Below are 18,051 nucleotides of genomic sequence, written 5' to 3'. Positions count from 1 at the left end.
AGAACATCTAACTCTTAAGTTGGATAAGAGTATTAATAAGAAAGTATCATTAAGAAAAAACGAAATAATTTCGACTAAAATTGGAAAATTACAACAGTTTAAATAAAAAAAAATATCACATAAAAATCTTCGTATTCCTCCTTTCCAGTTCCCAGCTTTCTCCAGTTCCAGTTTTATATAAAAAAAATTGCCCGAAGTACGCTGTTTTTTTTAGAAATTTTTAGGATTTTTTCAGAAATATATTCATAGCGGAAATTCCACTTTCGGTATGACAAATTTCCGAGCATAATAAGTATAATGTGCATAAATGGAAAATAAACATTATCATAAATGGTAATCAATTGGTTTATATAAAAAAAACTGTCTTATATATTCTCGAATGAATTTGATATTTATATTAATGTAGAAGATGAGCCATTTTCGTTTTGCTTAAAATTCAAATATAGAATTAGACTACATGTAATTGACTAACGTGCAATTCTTTTGAAATGACTAAAATTATTTAACTAACATTCAATTTAATGAAAAGCTAATGTTAGTTAAATTTTTCCAAGTGTTTCCTAGTTCAATTTCACACCGGTTTATCCTTCTTCTTAAAAACGACAGCCAACTCGGGAATCTAGGTGTTAATATCTGATCTTCTAAAGATCGGATATTAACAACTAGCATCTTTTCTAGCATCTAAGAGTAATAGGAATTTTAACTGTTAAAGCGAATCGCAGAAACATGACAAGGAAGAAATAGGGATCTCGGAGCTAAAATTTTAATTCCAAACAGTTTACTATAATCATGAATAATACAAATTTATTCTTTTTAATACATTCACCAATGACTTCTTTCAATAGCAAAATAAGAATGAAATGAAAAGAATATCCACGTTCGGAGTAAATTAGGTACTGTTCTATTAGCTGGAAGACAAGCGAGAAGTAAAGTTTGGTTAATGCTAATAAAATAAAAGAAAATAGGATAAAAATATAATAATTTAGAAACGAATTTAGGCTATATTTTTGCACATCAGGGAGGTGGGGTAAAGCATAACATATATTAAATACGTAACCTAACCTAGGTAGCTTTTTTTGCTCCTTCGACCCCAAAAAACTAACGTTTAAACATTCTAAACGCAATGAGAAACCACTGTTTGCAATGCTCGGCATAGGATTTCTCCGTTGAAATAGCCTGCTTGACTAGTTTCTTTTACCATGTTTGCTATACGATATCTCGCGTGCTTCCAGCTAATAGAACAGTACCGTAAATTATTTTACTTTTCGCTCTTCTTCATTATTACATTTCGGTGATGGTGACTATTTCAAAAGTTAAATGGTCTGTTCGTATATAAGTAATAACGATCAACCGCCTTGACTATTTTGAGTCAGTAAAGGCAAAATTCAACCCATAAATCCTCCTCTTTTCTGCCATCTAAATTAAAATTGCCTAAGGGGTCCAACCCTTCCTTAAACAGTACTTCGCATTCTTTTAAGGTATCCACTCCCTGTGTAGGTTCAGTCATAATTAACAAAACCAATTTATATCTCATAAAGATATCTGTTATTTTGGGTAAAAAGTAAATTTTTTTCGGAAGAGGGGGGGGGGGGGGTAAGGTTATCTTATATGTATTTTTCAGACCAACCTGAGCTGCAGAAACATTTTTCTGTTTTTTAGGAGAAACAGTCTTTTTACGTGCATTCTATGACCAATTCAGGATTGGGAGGAGGGGGGGGAGGGAGCGTCAAACCTTTCCCTGTATATGATCCTGACTGTTTCCATAGGAATCTTTTAGGAAAATAAGAATTTTTCCTATTTCTCTTTCAGAAAATATTTTCAAATAGTCTAAATTTTGTTTATGTATTCCTTAAGACTCTAAGACTATGAAGTGATGCCTTGTCCAGAAAAGATCCAAAATTACTAACCTAGAGAGACGTAATGGCTTTTATAGATTGGTAAATAACGGTAATAAAGATTCTTGGTTATTTTGGCAATAACGTCAAAAGACAAATATCGCCAATAATGATAAACAGGACAGGTTCTATTTGTTTTATTCATCTTAGCATTGAAACAATTTCCAATAAAAATTCAGGATTGGCTATTGGTTAGGGAGGAGAGGGAGGCGTGGTCTCTTATAAATGTATTACATATGATTTGGCAAAGGCGAAATCCTCTAAGGTGTTGAACAATTAGGAACTTTGTTACACCAACTACGAAAGGCCTTAAACAGCTTGATTAAAATGTCATTGCCAAAAGACACGGTTTCAAATTCTTCCAAGAATTTCCAAAAGTCCAAGAAATTCTTTACAACTTCTGTTTAGGCAAAAAACCTTCTATCGAACATTCCCTAATACCTTTTCTAATTTACAAGAAGTCAAGTTACATCAGCTTTTCATCCAATATAATACTTAACGAAATCAATAGAGCCAAAATTAATCTTCACATATTTGGTCATTTGTAACATTATTTTCACTATATTTTCGAATACTAGCCATCCTTTTTCTTTTAGATTATTCACATTAAAGAATAACTGATTTCTGTACAATGAAGGCTTTCTAACTTGAGGCGGAAAATTACCTATGCCTTATCGTATATATTCTAAATCTTGTTCCAATACTTCACGAAGATTCGTGGAAGAATTGATGAAAGCTAAGGTTTGTCCATCATTTTGTCCATAAAAGACTTCAATTCAAAAACGTTTTGTTTAGTACCGTTTTGTAAACTAGAACAATTTCTAGTTTACGACTACATACAGTACAAACGTTTACTGTATGTGGTCGTAAACGTTTACTGTAAAACGACCACAAACGTTTACTGTATGTGGTCGTAAACGTCTACTGTAACGCTTACTGTAAAACGACCACAAACGTTTACTGTATGTGGTCTTAAACGTTTACTGTAAAACAACCACAAATGTTTACTGTATGTGGTCGTAAACTAGAAATCGTTCTAGTTTACAAAACGGTCCTAAACAAAACGTTTTTGAATTGAAGTCTTTTATGGAGAAAATGGGGATATTTTACGACCAAATAGGGATAGTTTACGACCACATACGAACAGTAAAAAAAGCACAATCAGAAAATCTCCATGATACAAAACAAATAAATATAAAATTTTGGCTTTTCTGTGAAGTATAAACTTATAGGAAAAACTCAAACTATCGGATACAAGTTCCAAAATTTTGAATATCTTCGCCACAACAAGCTCTTGTTTCATTTAAAGCAAATTAATTCCTTCCCTTTCAGCTTGATAGGACACAGCTTAGTACTACTTACGTGTTTAGCCTTAGCTTCAAATAAAAACTGAAGAATATGATAATCTGAAACACCTATCACATGCGTGATTAGTTGCGAAACAACATTTTAAGTTTTAACTTCAGGAGCCTTAACTGGAGCTTGAATTTCAGCCAAAGAAGGTAAAGGCGGGCAGAGAAGCATGCGTCTTAACTGGAATTGATTGGAATTCAGTCCCGAGTTGAATTATTGTAACCAAAACAAATTGAATTGTAATAAATCAAGCATGACGATTCCGTTGACCTTTTGGGAGATTTGATTGTTGCTGGTTACTACAAAGGACATTGATCGTTAATACTTCCCCTTTCAACCTGATGGGACATAGAATTGTACTTTGCACATCTTAAGTCGTACCTTAAAATAAACCTGAAGAATATGATGAATCAAAACGTCTCTCACCCGCCTGTAGCGAAGTCAATTAGTAGCGAAGCCAAATTCTTAAGTTTCAGTCAAAGAGTATGGGGTGCGTAAAAGAATGGGAACTGGCTCTAGTGCCGACAAAAACACTATCAGCGCCATCAAGCGTTCAGCCAAAATTGGCATTTTTTCAGTGTAATGATACAAATAATTAATTTAATTAGTGTAATAGGTAAAATTAGGATAGTGATAATTTTCTGATCTCTGTTCCTGACAGAAAAACGATTACAAAGCTTGAAAAAATGTCAATTATTGCTAGCTGGCGTTGATAGTTCAACACTAGCGCCAGTTTCCACTCTTATAAGTAACACATACTCTTTGGTTTCAGTTTTAAAAGTAACTATAAAGACAGACGGACTGTAAATACATGACACAACTGTGAATACATCAAATTAAAGGCGAACTAAAAAGTGTCTTTACTATGATTGGTTAAGACTCAGGCACGAGTTTTATCTTTCACAACTTGAGTTGTAACGAACCAAACTTGAGAATTCCATTGATCTTTTAGAGGATTTGTTGGTGTCATTAACGTTTTTTTTTTTTTCATTTAATACACATAATATAAAGATTAGGATATTCTTAGGACTTCCACAAAAAGGCAAATAACGTTTAGACAATTTATTCCATAATTACTTAAATTTTCGAAGTAATTGGCCTATTTTTTAGTTTCTTTGAATGAATAAATTTAAAGGGATTGGCAAAAGTATATGGTATTGCTGCCAACTAGAACTATTAGAAATACATATGTTGTATTTTCATTTCAGATGGCCAAGATTTTTTAAGGGATTCTATTCGAGGACCCAAACTTCTTAAACGGGAACATGAGCAGGGTTGCCAAAGAGCAATTTGGCTGCTTAAAATCTACTAATCTAAATCTTAACTTTTCAGGAAAACGTAAATTTTGAAGTGAAAAAGAAACATATACACTAGCATGAGAACGGCGTATTGGAGAATTACCTCAATGCATACATGCCCTGTAAGTCATTTCTAAATTTACCAGGGAAAACCAAGGTACGGAAGACAAACAAATCTTATTGATAACATCACTTATATCAGTGTAAATATACTAAAACTATTCACAGAAGGCTATCCAATGAGCAATGATTTCACAAACACACAGCATGAATTTGTTGGCTTATTATTCATTGTGAATTTCAACGGGTATTCAACACAAAGTCAACAATTCACTCGTAATCTACTTAATGACTCGAATAAAAAGTTCACATAGGCTATTAGTTATCTAAAAAACAAGAAAAATTGCTAGCTATTTATACTGTTTTCTTCAACAGCTATTCCGGTTTACACAGGTTCGACGTAATTGGCAGGATATAGGCCCACTCTTCCATCTTTTCTTCCTTTACACCACCCTTGTTCATCTTCGTCTTCGAGTTTTTCAAATACTTCGCCTTAAAAAATGAAAAATCGATAGTTCTTGTTATTTCATAGAATAGTATTGAGGCCTTTAAGCTTTTCTATTACCAACGTAAATACGTTCTAAAACCACACTGGGTATTCATGCGTTTGGTAAAAAGAAAAACAATAAACAAATAATTAAGAAACCAAGAAACGAGGGTAATTATCATCCAGTTAAATTTTAAACTAATTAGCAAAACAAATAAGAGTTCCAAATAGGGATAGGTCCTTTTATTAGACAGTGTAAAAACTGTATACAAAAGCTCTAGAAATTTCGATGACATAATCAGTCATCACCATCAGTAGAGTAACTAAAAAATTAGAATTTAAACAAACTATATTTATACTGAACAAAATAATAACTTTCGGGTCACAGCAAGTTTCTGTTCCATTTATTAGAGGGTTCATTAACTATCTTGACTTCTTTAATATTGCGTTGAATTTTAACAAAGGTGGTACTATCTTCTTTTCTTCTAATTAAAAATAAAACTATTTTGTTCAGTATAAATATATTTCGTTTGATTTTAATACTTTAGTTACTCTACTGATGGTAGAGACTGACTATGTCATCGAAATATCTAGAGCTTTTGTATGTATTTGTTTCATTGTCTAATAAAAGGACTTATCTTTATTTGGAACTATTATTTTTTTCGTCATAGAAAAGGCAGTGTGGTTGTGGGAAAAATAAAAACGAAAATAATTAAGAAACCAAGAAACGAGGGTAATTTTCATTCATTTGAAAAATGGCTGAAAACTACCCTATTTTCATAATTACATGTTTTTTTCTATCTAGTTTAACTCTTTCTTTTCTAACGCAGAATAGCTCGAGTGCAGCAAATGCAGAATAGAAGCAGAATTTTCAATATCAGGTCAGTCTAAAAACTGCCGAGTGATTGGCACGCTGGATTTGGAATCCTTTGTCTAAAGGGCGGGGGTTCGATAATGTGGCCGGTTATTTGGTTTGGGACGGAGGTCAGTGGCTTGACTCTGTAAGCGGGATGGGTGTGCGAAAGCACAGGATGGCTGGCCCCCAGCCCTCCAGTGCACTTCCTGGCTGAAGGGCCTTGAAACGGAGATCAGCACCGCCGGTTTGGAATTTAAGGGTCTAGTGCCGTATCCTTTACCTTTTATCAGTCACCAAGGAAATAATTAGAAAGCCATTTATGGTTTTTTGAACGAATGCGTATTTCAATGACTCAGTGGACAACCGTCATCCAATTTCTGCCCAATACTAAACCTTTATCATTTATTGGATATTAAATAAAAAAAAACAAGTTTTTTTAAACTGAAAGTAAGGAGCGACATAAAAACTTGAAACGAACAGAAGTTATTCCGTATATGAAAGAAGCTGTACCCTCCTCAACGCCACGCTCTTTACGCTAAACTTTTTATTGTTTTAAAAAATAAAGTGTGAGACAGAGTCAAACTTTGGCGTAAAGAGCGAGGAGTTGAGGAGGGCACAGTTTCTTTCATATATGGAATAATTTCTGTTCGTTTCAAGTTTTTATGTCGCTCCTTACTTTCAGTTTAAAAAAACTTGTTTTTTTTAATTAAATTTCTGATCGTTTTTGAATCAATGCAGCTTTGATTTTGGCTCAACGTATATGAATAATTAAAACGAAATTTGCATATTAATTTTATTTTTTTTTGGCTAAATGGCTTTCTCGAAATTTTGTTCTGACTTAACTTACGAATTAACTTACGTAACGAACTTCTATATTCGTATATTTGTATTACGTATATTAGGAAGTTCGCCCCCTTTTCAATACCTCGCTCTTTACGCTGAACTTCAAATTTTGTTCCGATTCCTTAAGAATGACCCCTTAATCACAAAGACCGTTAATTAGAATAAATAGCTAAGATGAAAGTACAAAAAAAAACTTTAGCGTAAAGAGCGAGTTAATGACAAGGAAGTGAACCCAATCATATACGTAATAATTTCTATTTATTTTAAGTTTCGATGTTGCTCCTTACTTCCAGTTGAAAAAATTGTTGTTTTTTTTATTTAATTTCTGATCGTTTTTTTTTTTAAATAATGCTGGGAAATCCAGCACCCCGTTCATAGTAATGTCCCTTATCCCATGAAAACTTCTTCCGTGGAAAGATCCTTCCACGTAACACCGACCCCCCCCAAATATCAGAATAAATCCCCCCTGAAAACTTCTGTATACTTTCTAAAAACCAATACTATACGTAAATATTGGGCAAAGTCCATAACTTTTAGACCTTCCCCCGGGGACTGTGGGGGATTAAGTCATCCTCAAAGACATAGTCAATATAATTTTCGAACATGCTGAACAAAATGGCTATCTCAAAATTTTGATCAGGTGACTCTGGGAAAAAATGAGCGTAGGAGGGGGCCTAGTTGCCCTCCATTTTTTGGTCACTTAAAAGGGCACTAGAACTTTTAATTACCGTTCAAATGAGCCCTCCCGTGATATTCTAGGACCACTGGGCCGATACGATCACCCCTGAAAAAAAAGAACAAATAAACACGCATCCGTGATCTTTCTTCTGGCAAAAAATACAAAATTCCACTTTTTGCAGATAGGAGCTTAAAACTTCTTTAGCAGGGCTCTCTGATACGATGAGTCTGATGGTGTAATTTTCATTAAAGTTCTATGACTTTAAGGTTGCATTTCTCCCTGTTTTCGAAAATAAGGCAAATTTTCTCAGGCACGTAACTTATGATAGGTAAGGCTAAACTTGGTGAAACTTATATATTTGAAATCAGCATAAAAATCTGATCCTTTCGATGTATTTTTGATATCTAAAATTCCAATTTTTAGATTTTACTATTAAGCCGGGTCGCTCCTTACTTACATTTCGTTACCACGAACTGTTCGATTCAGGGTTGCTCCAGGTTTCACTAAAGTTTTTATTTTTGTACTTTTTTTTAATGAAGTCTTTACTTTTGCCAGTGTTTTTCAACGGCTCAAGAGAGGGTATATGGAATAGGAACACCGTGAAGGATATCCGTGCATCTTTAAGTCATCTATGTCTTTTGACGAATGCATCTTTTCAACGACTCAGTTGCAATATTTCAACGCAGCTGATGAACCGTCATGACGCATGAACTTCGAGTAAAATTAAAGCTCCCTCGGGATAACACTCAAATGGAGGTGCAACGTCTTACAAATCTGTTCTTCAACTGATCAGTGCGGGGTGTCTCCTCTTCTTTGTAATCTGACCTTACCAAGTTTCTGCGTGTTTACCACATTGGGTTGACAAATGGCGGAGCAGGTAGAAATACGTAGCTCAACAGAGGGAGGATGGTTATTTCTCAAAATCGCGGGGTGTCTCAGTGCTCTTTTTTTGTAATCCGCCCCTACAAGTTTCTTCGTGATAGCCGTATTGGCTTGACCAACGGTGGTGCAACTACGGATAGCTCAACACAGCTATGTGTACTGGTAGCTGGTAGGTGGTTTCTTCTCAAAATTACGGGGTGTCTGAGTGCTCTTTTTTTGTAATCCGCCCTTACAAGTTTCTTCGTGATAGCCGTATTGGCTTGACCGACGGTGGTGCAACTACAGATAGCTCAACAGCTATCTGTACTGGTAGCTGGTAGGTGGTTACTTCTCAAAATTACAGGGTGTCTCAGTGTTTCTCTTTGTAATCCGACCCTAGAATGCTTATTCGTGTTTGCCGTATTGGCTTGACTGATAGCGGTACGTCCGAGGGAGTGTGATTATGTCTCAAATTACTTCAGAGTAATTCAACTCTCAGGATTGCCCATTTGAGGATGAATACCAAAATATGACTTTTTAAGCATAAATCTTTTATGGCTATATTTTTTCTTCTTATGGCTACATAAGTTCCTTTTATGGCCCTTCGTTAAAATGAACAAAATTCCTTTAAAATAAAAAAAAGCACAGGGTCATACACAAATGGTCGTATTGTCATAAAAAGAACACATACGGTAGAGTGTTTTCGAAAATTGCGTCGAATTCATTCTCCACGTAACCATAAAACGCCCGGACGGGGATATATAAAGGCCTACATCTTAAAATTACATACGATTAATCGTTACCTTAATTAGAGAATATAACAAAGAAAATGATTTGACAACAAGATTAAATTCCATAAAAAAAACTAAAAAAGAAGTCATAGCGTACATATTTAGATAAAAATAATTCGGACTAACCTCTTTTGAAACTTAATTCATCGAATTCTGCTCCCTCATAGTCGTAAAGTGCTCGAACAGGAACACCAGGCTCACCATTGTCGACTAATAGGTCAGGGTCCCAATCCTCAGATTCTTCGTCAAATGGAGTTTCTTCTTTCTTCCCATTGCTTTGAAAAAAGAAGAAGATACAAACAATGTTCTGAATCTATTAAGGACGCGCCATAGAATAATTATGATGACCTCACTGTATTATTTTCACAAAACATTAATGCTATTTTATATATTTTCTTTTCTTAGTTTCAATAGACTTTGACTTTAGTTTGATGTCATATTTATATTCTGCCATGAAAAGTTTAATGGTTCAGTTACATTGTTTATTAATATTTTAGTGATATAAGTCAGGACCCTGTAAAGAGCGAACCATTACAGGTTCGAGTCCTGGTTTTGCTGATTATTTGGTTTAAAACGGGGGTCTTTGGTGGGAATCTTAAGCTCAGCCAGTGTCGACCCAGCTCCAAAAGAGTACCTGGAGAAATCTGAGGGAAATAACAAAGGAAGCATTGGCTGATTTGCCCCCAACCACGCACTGTACTCCCGGCCTACGCTACATAGAATATTGGTCAGCATGCAAAAAAGTTAGCTTAGTTAATTGAGCATGATGTCATGGCGTCATGCAAGGCCGTACCAAGGATTCTTTTTCGGAGGGAGTTTTATAAAAAAAAATTCGGAGGGGGGGGGGAGGTTTACATAAAAAAACCCTCAAAAAACGCATACACAATTTGATTACATCCATTTTTGTTACGTTTTAAGAGCCAGAAAACCATTTCGCGGGGTTAGGGGGGGTCAAACCCCCCTAACTCTCCCTCTGGGTACAGTCTTGGCGTCATGTATAGATGCTAATACGTGAAAGATACCAAAACAAGTTGTTTTGTGAAAATCCGATCACTTTTTACTCTTAAATAGGGTACTAAAACATCTAATTTTCAATCGAATTAGCCCTCTTAGAAGTTTCAACGACTACCCCTTTTTAACGAAGGGGGACAAAAATAATACATAAATACCCCACGTGACTTCTATTGCCTAAGCACTTACATGTTATGTAAGTAGTTAGATGAATTACAAACTCAAGCCCAAGTAACTGAATTAATGAAAAATACTTCAACGCAATATACAATAAAGCAAATAATAGATAAAACTGAGCTTCAGTAAAAAGACATACAAGGCTAGCTGCAAAAAAAAACAAGTGTTTCACTAAGCGATTTTATATATCATTTATACATTTAATCAGTCTGTAATGTAACAAGAGTCTTTAAAATATTTTAACTGTTAAATTATTTATTGTTTGAAAGTTTATTTTTGAATTCTAAGTTTCTTGTGTTTTTCATTAAAAACTCAAAAATTTCCTACATAACTTCTTTGCAATGGAAAAGAAGTCTTTAAAATATTTTAACTGTTAAATTATTTATTGTTTGAAAGTTTATTTTTGAATTCTAAGTTTCTTGTGTTTTTCATTAAAAACTCAAAAATTTCCTACATAACTTCTTTGCAATGGAAAAGAAGGGGGATCTTGATCGTTTTTACCCTTTCGGCAAATAAAAGTGTTTCACTCTATCATATATCATTCTATCAAAAGGCTAGCTGTAAGAAAAATAAGTATTTCAATAAGAAATCCTTTAATTTATTTATTAGTTTAACTACTCTTAGCTTAACTTACGTTGAGTAATGACGCTGAGAATCTTTTAATTCCATTCGCCGTTAAATAATTTATAGTTTTATTCTGAATTACGAGTTTCTTATGTTTCTCACAAAAAAAAAGTCCACAAAATTTCTATATGACCTCTCTGTTTCACTCTCTCATATGTGAGCGTTGCGCAGTAAAATTTTGTACTTTACTGTAGAAAAGAAGCAAACATGCATAAAAATGATATAACAACCACTAAAAATAGTTTCAGGAAGCCAAAATAAAAAAAATTCGGTCACTACGGGTTCAGACTTGTAAGGAGCAGACATGATTATAATGAAATATTATACTGAATAAGTAGTAATTTTATATTCTGAGTCCTTTTCCAGAGACAAAATGGATTGTAAATACACATTCTGGATTATAAATAGGTAATTGCAATGGTAGTTGCAGCAGTAGCTGCAATTTAGCAAAGGACGAATCTCGACCAATAGTAGCCCAAAATTAATTATTTTGAAACTAGATCGGATCGATATAAAAAGTACACCATTGGGATCGCCATGGCCAAAAACTACTACTACTATTACTACCAACAACTCACCGCAGCACCAAGCCACCTGAGGCCAGCACAGCTACGCACGCTCCTCCTCCATCCCGATCTACTCAAAGCCTTGCTTTTTACACCCTCCCAGGAAGTTCCCATTTCTTTTTAATCTTTTTTATGACATCCTCCCGCCCCAGACGAGGACGACCTGCTTTCCGTTTAGCCCTAGACGGTTGGCCAAAAAGGACAGTCTTCGGTAATCTTTCATCCGCACAACGTGCCCTAGCCACCTCAACCTTTCTTTCATTATAGCCCTAGAGAGTGGTATTGAACCACATTTTTCACACAACCTATTGTTTCAAATGCGGTCAGTCAGCCAGGTACCCAGAACAATTCATAAGCGATTTCTCTGGAAAACACCTAGCAAAGCTTCATCCACTTTTCGGAGCACCCATGCTTTAGAGCCATATTTGACCACTATCATCACTGTAGCTTCTAATATTCTAATCTTGGTTTGCAGACTTATCTTCCTATTCTTCAAAACTTCTTTAACTGTGAAAAAAACACCCTGAATCTTGGCTATGCCATGGCCGAAAACCCTATACATAAAACTTACAGTCCCGTACCTTGAACAGCAAGGAAAATCATCTTTTTTGTATTGAAAGCACTCATGTAGTTTCTTTTTTCTTTTTTTCTTCTATGCTGCTATTGGAGCACTGGAACATCATCGAGGACTGTTTAAGAGCTCATGTTAGAGGAAATTGCTACATCTACACGCTTTTGTAATCAACAAAGCAATATTTAAAATAAAATCAATTTTTGGCGAAAAACCGCATCTTCGTACACTAGATGACGAATAACGTCATAATCGTAGGTCACAACCATAAATGAAGTTATAGTAAAATACCTTGAAGTCTATAAGAATCCAGATTCTGGCTTACTATTAATATGTTTTACAAAATATTTCAACAATTTTTAATAATATCCGCCATTTTGAAAATCTGGATACACATGGCATACTTTGATTGAGTTTTACACCTCAAATTTCCCTGAGAAATAAAATTTAATACCCTATTCTGTTTCTAAGACATTGGATCTATGCTATTTTGACAACCTGGCTGCACTTAGTCCCTTTTGATTTAGTTCAAAAGTAAGACGACAATCTATATCATGTCAAATGCTCTTCCATTTGAAGTACCAGGGACATCAAAAGTAAAAACTTCAACAATTATAAGTATCCGTTACTCCTTGGAGCAGATGTGATAACAATGAAATATTACACTGAATGAGTAGCGATCTTAAGTTTTGAGGCCTTTTCCACTGGCAAACTAGATTATAAATTCATATTCGGAATTGTAAACATGCGGTTTCACTGACAATCTAGACCATGAAAATGCTTTTCAATTGAAAAAAGGGATTGTGGGTTCACAACTTAGATTGTGAATCCATGGCAAAAATCCGTAATCGGTTTTTTTTTTTAGCCAAAAATCGGTAATAACAGATTATGTAAACAAGCAAGAAAAGGGGGCTTTTGGACAACAAAACAAAAAATAATTGCATATACCGAAAGAGATTGCTTGTATGAAGGTTGCTATCGGTTACGGGAACTGGCGAATATAAAAGATAATTCGCAGATAGTTAGGCTGAAATTTAGTTTCTTCAAAAATCTTGCCATAACTAAGATAAGCCTGCATAATTCAAGGATCAATAGATACGGGTCAGTTTTTTTTAGGACATCCTTACCTTTATGGTACTATACGGCTCATTTTGCAGGTTTCACTGTCCCTTTGACTTGGTTTAGGAAAATTGGCTCCAACTCTGCCCCCCCCCCCCCCAAAGACTTTGACGAAATTACGCCCCTGCATATAAAGTAAATTTAGGTTTCTTCTAAATAACAAGCAGTTTATTCACATGCATCAATTTCCCAAAAAGCACCATTCCTTGTGTCATGCTATTCTTCAATCTACACCCGAAATCCAAGTCTAATTTGTAATCTTTGCTAGAATAGACTTCAAAAAGAGACTGATGTGACAATATCGGTTGTTCAGATGCGCTTTATCGTTTTCTGTCAGAATTTATTTTAACAGTGCATGTTAGAAAAAATAATAATGCAGTATGATTTCTAAAAAAAAAAAAATGCATGCACTAAAATCAAAAGAGATGGCTATTAAGAAACTATAAGGGTCATACCATAAAGGCCATAAAAGAGGATACCAGAAAGGCCATACCAGAGACAGTGGTTTAACTGGAGGATACCCAGTGTATGCATTAACAGTTGACAAAGAAAATCTTGCGTCTAAATTTTTTGAATTGATCAAGTGAACGGAAAAAACCTTACAAAATCAAATGCACTTACATTCAAGATACAAGGTTTTCTTAAGCCAATAACTTTATAATTATCACAAACCTCATAATAATAGTCGAGCCAAGAGACTGATTTTCGCAAGAAGAAAGAAGAGACAAAACTTTCACCATCGGCCATTGCCGAATGACAGATTGGTGTTTCCCCCCCCCCTCCCCCCAAGGGAAACAAAGTTAGTTGTGAAAATTTTGATTCGCATTACTTGCCCAGTCTCTGCAACCAGTCTGCTTGCAACCACTAATTGCACCAGAGACTGGTGCAAATGCAGCTGTATTGTTGTGCTAAAATGTACCGGGCCATTACATAATTTATACATTGTTCACACAGAATAAAGCAGTGATTGCAAATTTATCTCTGAGTGAAGTTTCCCTTTTCTGCCTATTTTTTTAGGTTAAAAATAGCTAAAATTATTGTTCTTGGAGGAGCAGGGAGGGACCTACATCTCCGAAAACCGTTCTGGTCACTGATAAACACCTTAGTTCTTAGGTATGGCCCAGAACGTTAGTATATAGTTATAAAATAACAAGACGTGCTAAATGAGCCTTTTACTGTTGATTCCGTCGCAAGATCACTTCTTCACCAAGATCGTCGTCATTCTCGAAGGGGTTTCTCAACTCTTGCGGCTGCACCCTGTATGTATATATATATATTATCTTCACTTAATTCGGTGGAATTAACGAAAATGATGGAATAATAAACAAGGTGGTATTATAACGAACTATGCTGAGATTTGAAAGAACTGTATGTTATCAATTCCCAAAAGAATTAAGCAACTGGGCTTAACTATGGCACATATGACCCTCCCTCCCAGTAAAGGGCAATAGGCAGTGGAAGAGAAGTTGGAGGGATCTGTAGGGGAAAGGGTGAATAGGAACATTCTTGTACTAAACCATAATTCACATAAAATCTATGACAGTTATCACGTCTGTTACATGCACCGTAAGTTCCAATTTAATCTCGGAAGCGACAACTTATTTAAGGTTGTTAAAAGTTTGCTTTTACGGAAGGAGGCTAGAAATTGAAATTAAATATCAAGAGAGGAGGGGGGAGATAGTTGGTGGGAGCGATCGCTAAAAATAGAAGTTAGAAATTTGTAATCTCTTGTAAAAGATACAAACATTCTTGCCGTTCTATCTACAAATTTACTTTACTTTTTAAACTTCATTGATTGAAAAACCATGTTAGGACATAAAATAAATTCGGGATGTCGGATAGACCTGACTCAAACTCAACTTCATTTGAGAAACCTGACTCAAATGAAGTGAATGACTCAAACATTCACTTCATTTGGGGAAAAAAAAATTATTGGAAATTTTGATTTTAATAATGGTTTGTTTAACATAAATTCATTATTTTGAAGCTTTGAATCGATTGGGATTGAGGAGGAGCGTGCTCAGCTATGTTGGCCCCAGGCGGCTTGGTACTGCAGTGAGTTGTTAGTAGTAGTAGTATGAAATCTTCTTTAGTAACTCAAGATAGGTCAGTTGGGAAGGATGATATAGTGATGTCACATAACATTCACACATTTTTCTTAAAACTTGGAGCATTCTATAATCTTCACCTACCCACAATTTCGCAAAGAAAAATTTAAATGGCGCTGTTGATTTTCTTCTAATTTCTTCTAATTTCTCTTTTTTTCTTTTACTTCATTAGAGTAAAACAAGGGACATATATTACTGTCTTCCAATCAAGTACAAATATAAGTAGGGGGAATAAGTTTATATATACTTTCCCTATTAGTCAGGTGCGTAATTTGCTATGCGGTAGGGGGAACAACTGCCCCCTCCAGACCCAAGATTGCCACACACATCCCCCCAGACCTGAGTCCCCCTTCCCAGCTGAAATTTAGTTTATGTAAAAACATTTGGTCAAAATTAAGATAAGCCAGTATCCAGAGAAACAGGTCAGTTCTCTTTAGTATATCTTTGCCTTTATGGTAATATATGACTCATTTTTCACTGTCATTTCCATTTGATTTGGGAAAATTGCCTCCAACTTTGCCCCCCCCTCCCCCAGGATTTTGAAGAAATTACGCCACTGCTATTAGCGCTTCTAGAGAGCTGCAACTGGATTTGTCCTTGTGCAGTTACTGGCAACAACGGATAAAACGTACCAGGCATGCAAACCAGGTGGGATTGGGGGAAAGCTCTGAGCCCATACAGTACATAGAGAGGTTTTCACGACTTCTTTCCACAATCCGTTGTATCTTTCATGCAATTGTTTTCTACTTTTTGCATAATTTCCAGCTTCCATTCCATTCCTCCCCCTCAAAGGGATCTCTCACGTAGTTGCAAGGCTCAATCGGTTCAATCCGTTTTACAGTATTTGATTTACTTCTTAACATATGAATTAAAGAGGTTTTATTATTTCTATTTTAGCTTCAGAACAAAGTTTCTGAGCTAGACTTGAATACATCTTAGATATTCTCATTATTTGAGGAATATTACAAATGGTATAGATAAGCAGAATCAATATGTTTTTTTATTCAAATTTATTTACAATATGATGATAAGGTGATTCTAGACGCCTATACAAACTATTTATGCGAAATAAACATAAAAAAATTATAGTTCATGACAAAATCAAGGAATTTTTTGAGGATTACTCGCAACGGGATTGGGTTAGCACCAAGACCCAGCTAATGCTCAAAATCTAGGCTAGTTTCAAATTCAAATAGGCTAGTTTTATACCCATTTACAGTAAGAATTAGGTAAATTCCAGTAGTGACTGTATCCACCACCGAAGCCTAATGTATTTGAAATTGGAATTTAGGTAAGGCTAACGAAATAGAAAGCTTTATCACAAATTCTTAGCCATATAGAAAAGATCTAAATTGTGATCTTAAATTCTTGCGTCAGAAGGTAAACCAGAAGGAAAAACGAAAATTTTACGACGAAAATTTTACACCGTAACTAATTAAAAAGAGCCCCTCGTACAATTATTCATTCTGAACGATAAAATAAGATCAAGATTGTATTGAGGATTGGTATTCGAAAAGAAGAACAAATTAAGAAGAAGGAGAAGACAAAATAATAGCAATAACAAAAGGAATAACAAAAAACATAAAAAACATACAAACAAAAAAGACGAATAATAAAAAGAGAGAAAAGAAAGAAAAATCAAGGGTAAGAAGTTTACCTTAGGGATGAGGATATATCGCTGCTAATTTTAGAGGCTGCTTCCGTTTTGCCAGTATTAATTTCGTTATGCCTCAAACTGTTGGCGTTGGAAGATTTTTTCACTGCTTTCTTTTTATCATTGAATGAAGATAGTTCCTGAAAAAGGATAAACTCAATTATTTAGTTGTTAGTTATTTAGTTATAATGCATCGTTTTTTATTGTTCAATAGGGCTATATAATTTATATTTCCTCTAATTATTTTTATTATTATTGTATCTAACTATTATATTTTTATTATCATTTTATTATCATATTATATACACATCCAATTCACCCGAAACCACCTCTAATAGAAAGCACGAAAGCATGAACTGAAAAAAGTTTTTAGAGGTTAAGGTACTCTCCCCCCCCCCCATAGGAGAATCTATTGGCCAACACTCTAGTAGATGTTGTGCAATTATAGAATACCTCATACTCATTTTTATTATTCGATGTCGGTATTTGTCGAATTTGGCTTTTGGCATCTCTGTGTTCGTTGTGATCTAAGCCTGTTTTCGTTGTGATCTAGGATATTTACCATGATACTTCAGTTTCGTATTTAGTGAGGATTGTCCAATCATCAGAGTTGCCACCTGTAGCACGAAAATACTGTTTTAGCTGCATTTCATTATGTGTAGCACCATGGCACGTGATCAGGGTTGCTACATGTAGCACGAAAGTGCTATTTTAGCGCTATTTTCGCACCATTGCATTCAATTTTTTTACTGTAGCTCCGAAAATTGCTATGTAGCACACACATTTGGGCAATTGTAGCACTTTAGAAACGGACCGTGGTGGTAACCCTGTCCATCAGTTGTCGATGCTTATAACACCATCTCATTTATCAATTTTGGTTATTCTTGTTATATAAACAAGTAAACAAAAGAGATAGTTGCTCTAATTATAGTAACACTCAGTTACAGTTACTTCGATTATCTGTTTGTTTCTGCCTTTTCTATGATACTCAGGCTCATTACTCCCTACTCCTCAATTTTGTCTTGTATTGTATATGTAAGTGTATTTATAAGTATTTTATTAATTATTTATGTACTTAATAATCTCATATCTTCTTAT

The 18,051-nt window shown here is 34.9% G+C and overlaps 1 protein-coding gene across 8 annotated transcripts in view; it reads right to left on the bottom strand.

Annotated features, from left to right (window-relative positions):
- Nucleotides 1-1,110: 1,110 nt before the first annotated feature.
- Nucleotides 1,111-18,051, bottom strand: part of Synd (protein kinase C and casein kinase substrate in neurons protein Synd) — a 206,605-nt gene continuing 189,664 nt past the window's right edge. For 7 of the 8 annotated variants that reach the window (XM_089089306.1, XM_089089312.1, XM_089089311.1 and 4 more), the window contains 4 exons: nucleotides 16,957-17,093; nucleotides 14,368-14,448; nucleotides 9,250-9,398; nucleotides 1,111-5,098 (listed from right to left, as the gene is read on the bottom strand). In XM_089089306.1, coding sequence (XP_088945432.1) covers nucleotides 4,992-5,098; nucleotides 9,250-9,398; nucleotides 14,368-14,448; nucleotides 16,957-17,093 — 474 coding nt within the window. In that variant the 3' untranslated portion in view covers nucleotides 1,111-4,991. The remainder of the gene's footprint in view (nucleotides 5,099-9,249; nucleotides 9,399-14,367; nucleotides 14,449-16,956; nucleotides 17,094-18,051) is intronic. The other variant, XM_089089310.1, reaches the window with a different exon arrangement.

Source organism: Artemia sp. Qi Xiang Cuo, chromosome 5, assembly GCF_049724085.1.
Source record: "Artemia sp. Qi Xiang Cuo chromosome 5, ASM4972408v1, whole genome shotgun sequence".
NCBI classification, from domain to species: Eukaryota; Metazoa; Arthropoda; class Branchiopoda; order Anostraca; family Artemiidae; genus Artemia; species Artemia sp. Qi Xiang Cuo.
The sequence above is the reverse complement of the archived record's forward strand: the minus strand, read 5'-3'. Positions and strand labels throughout refer to the sequence as shown.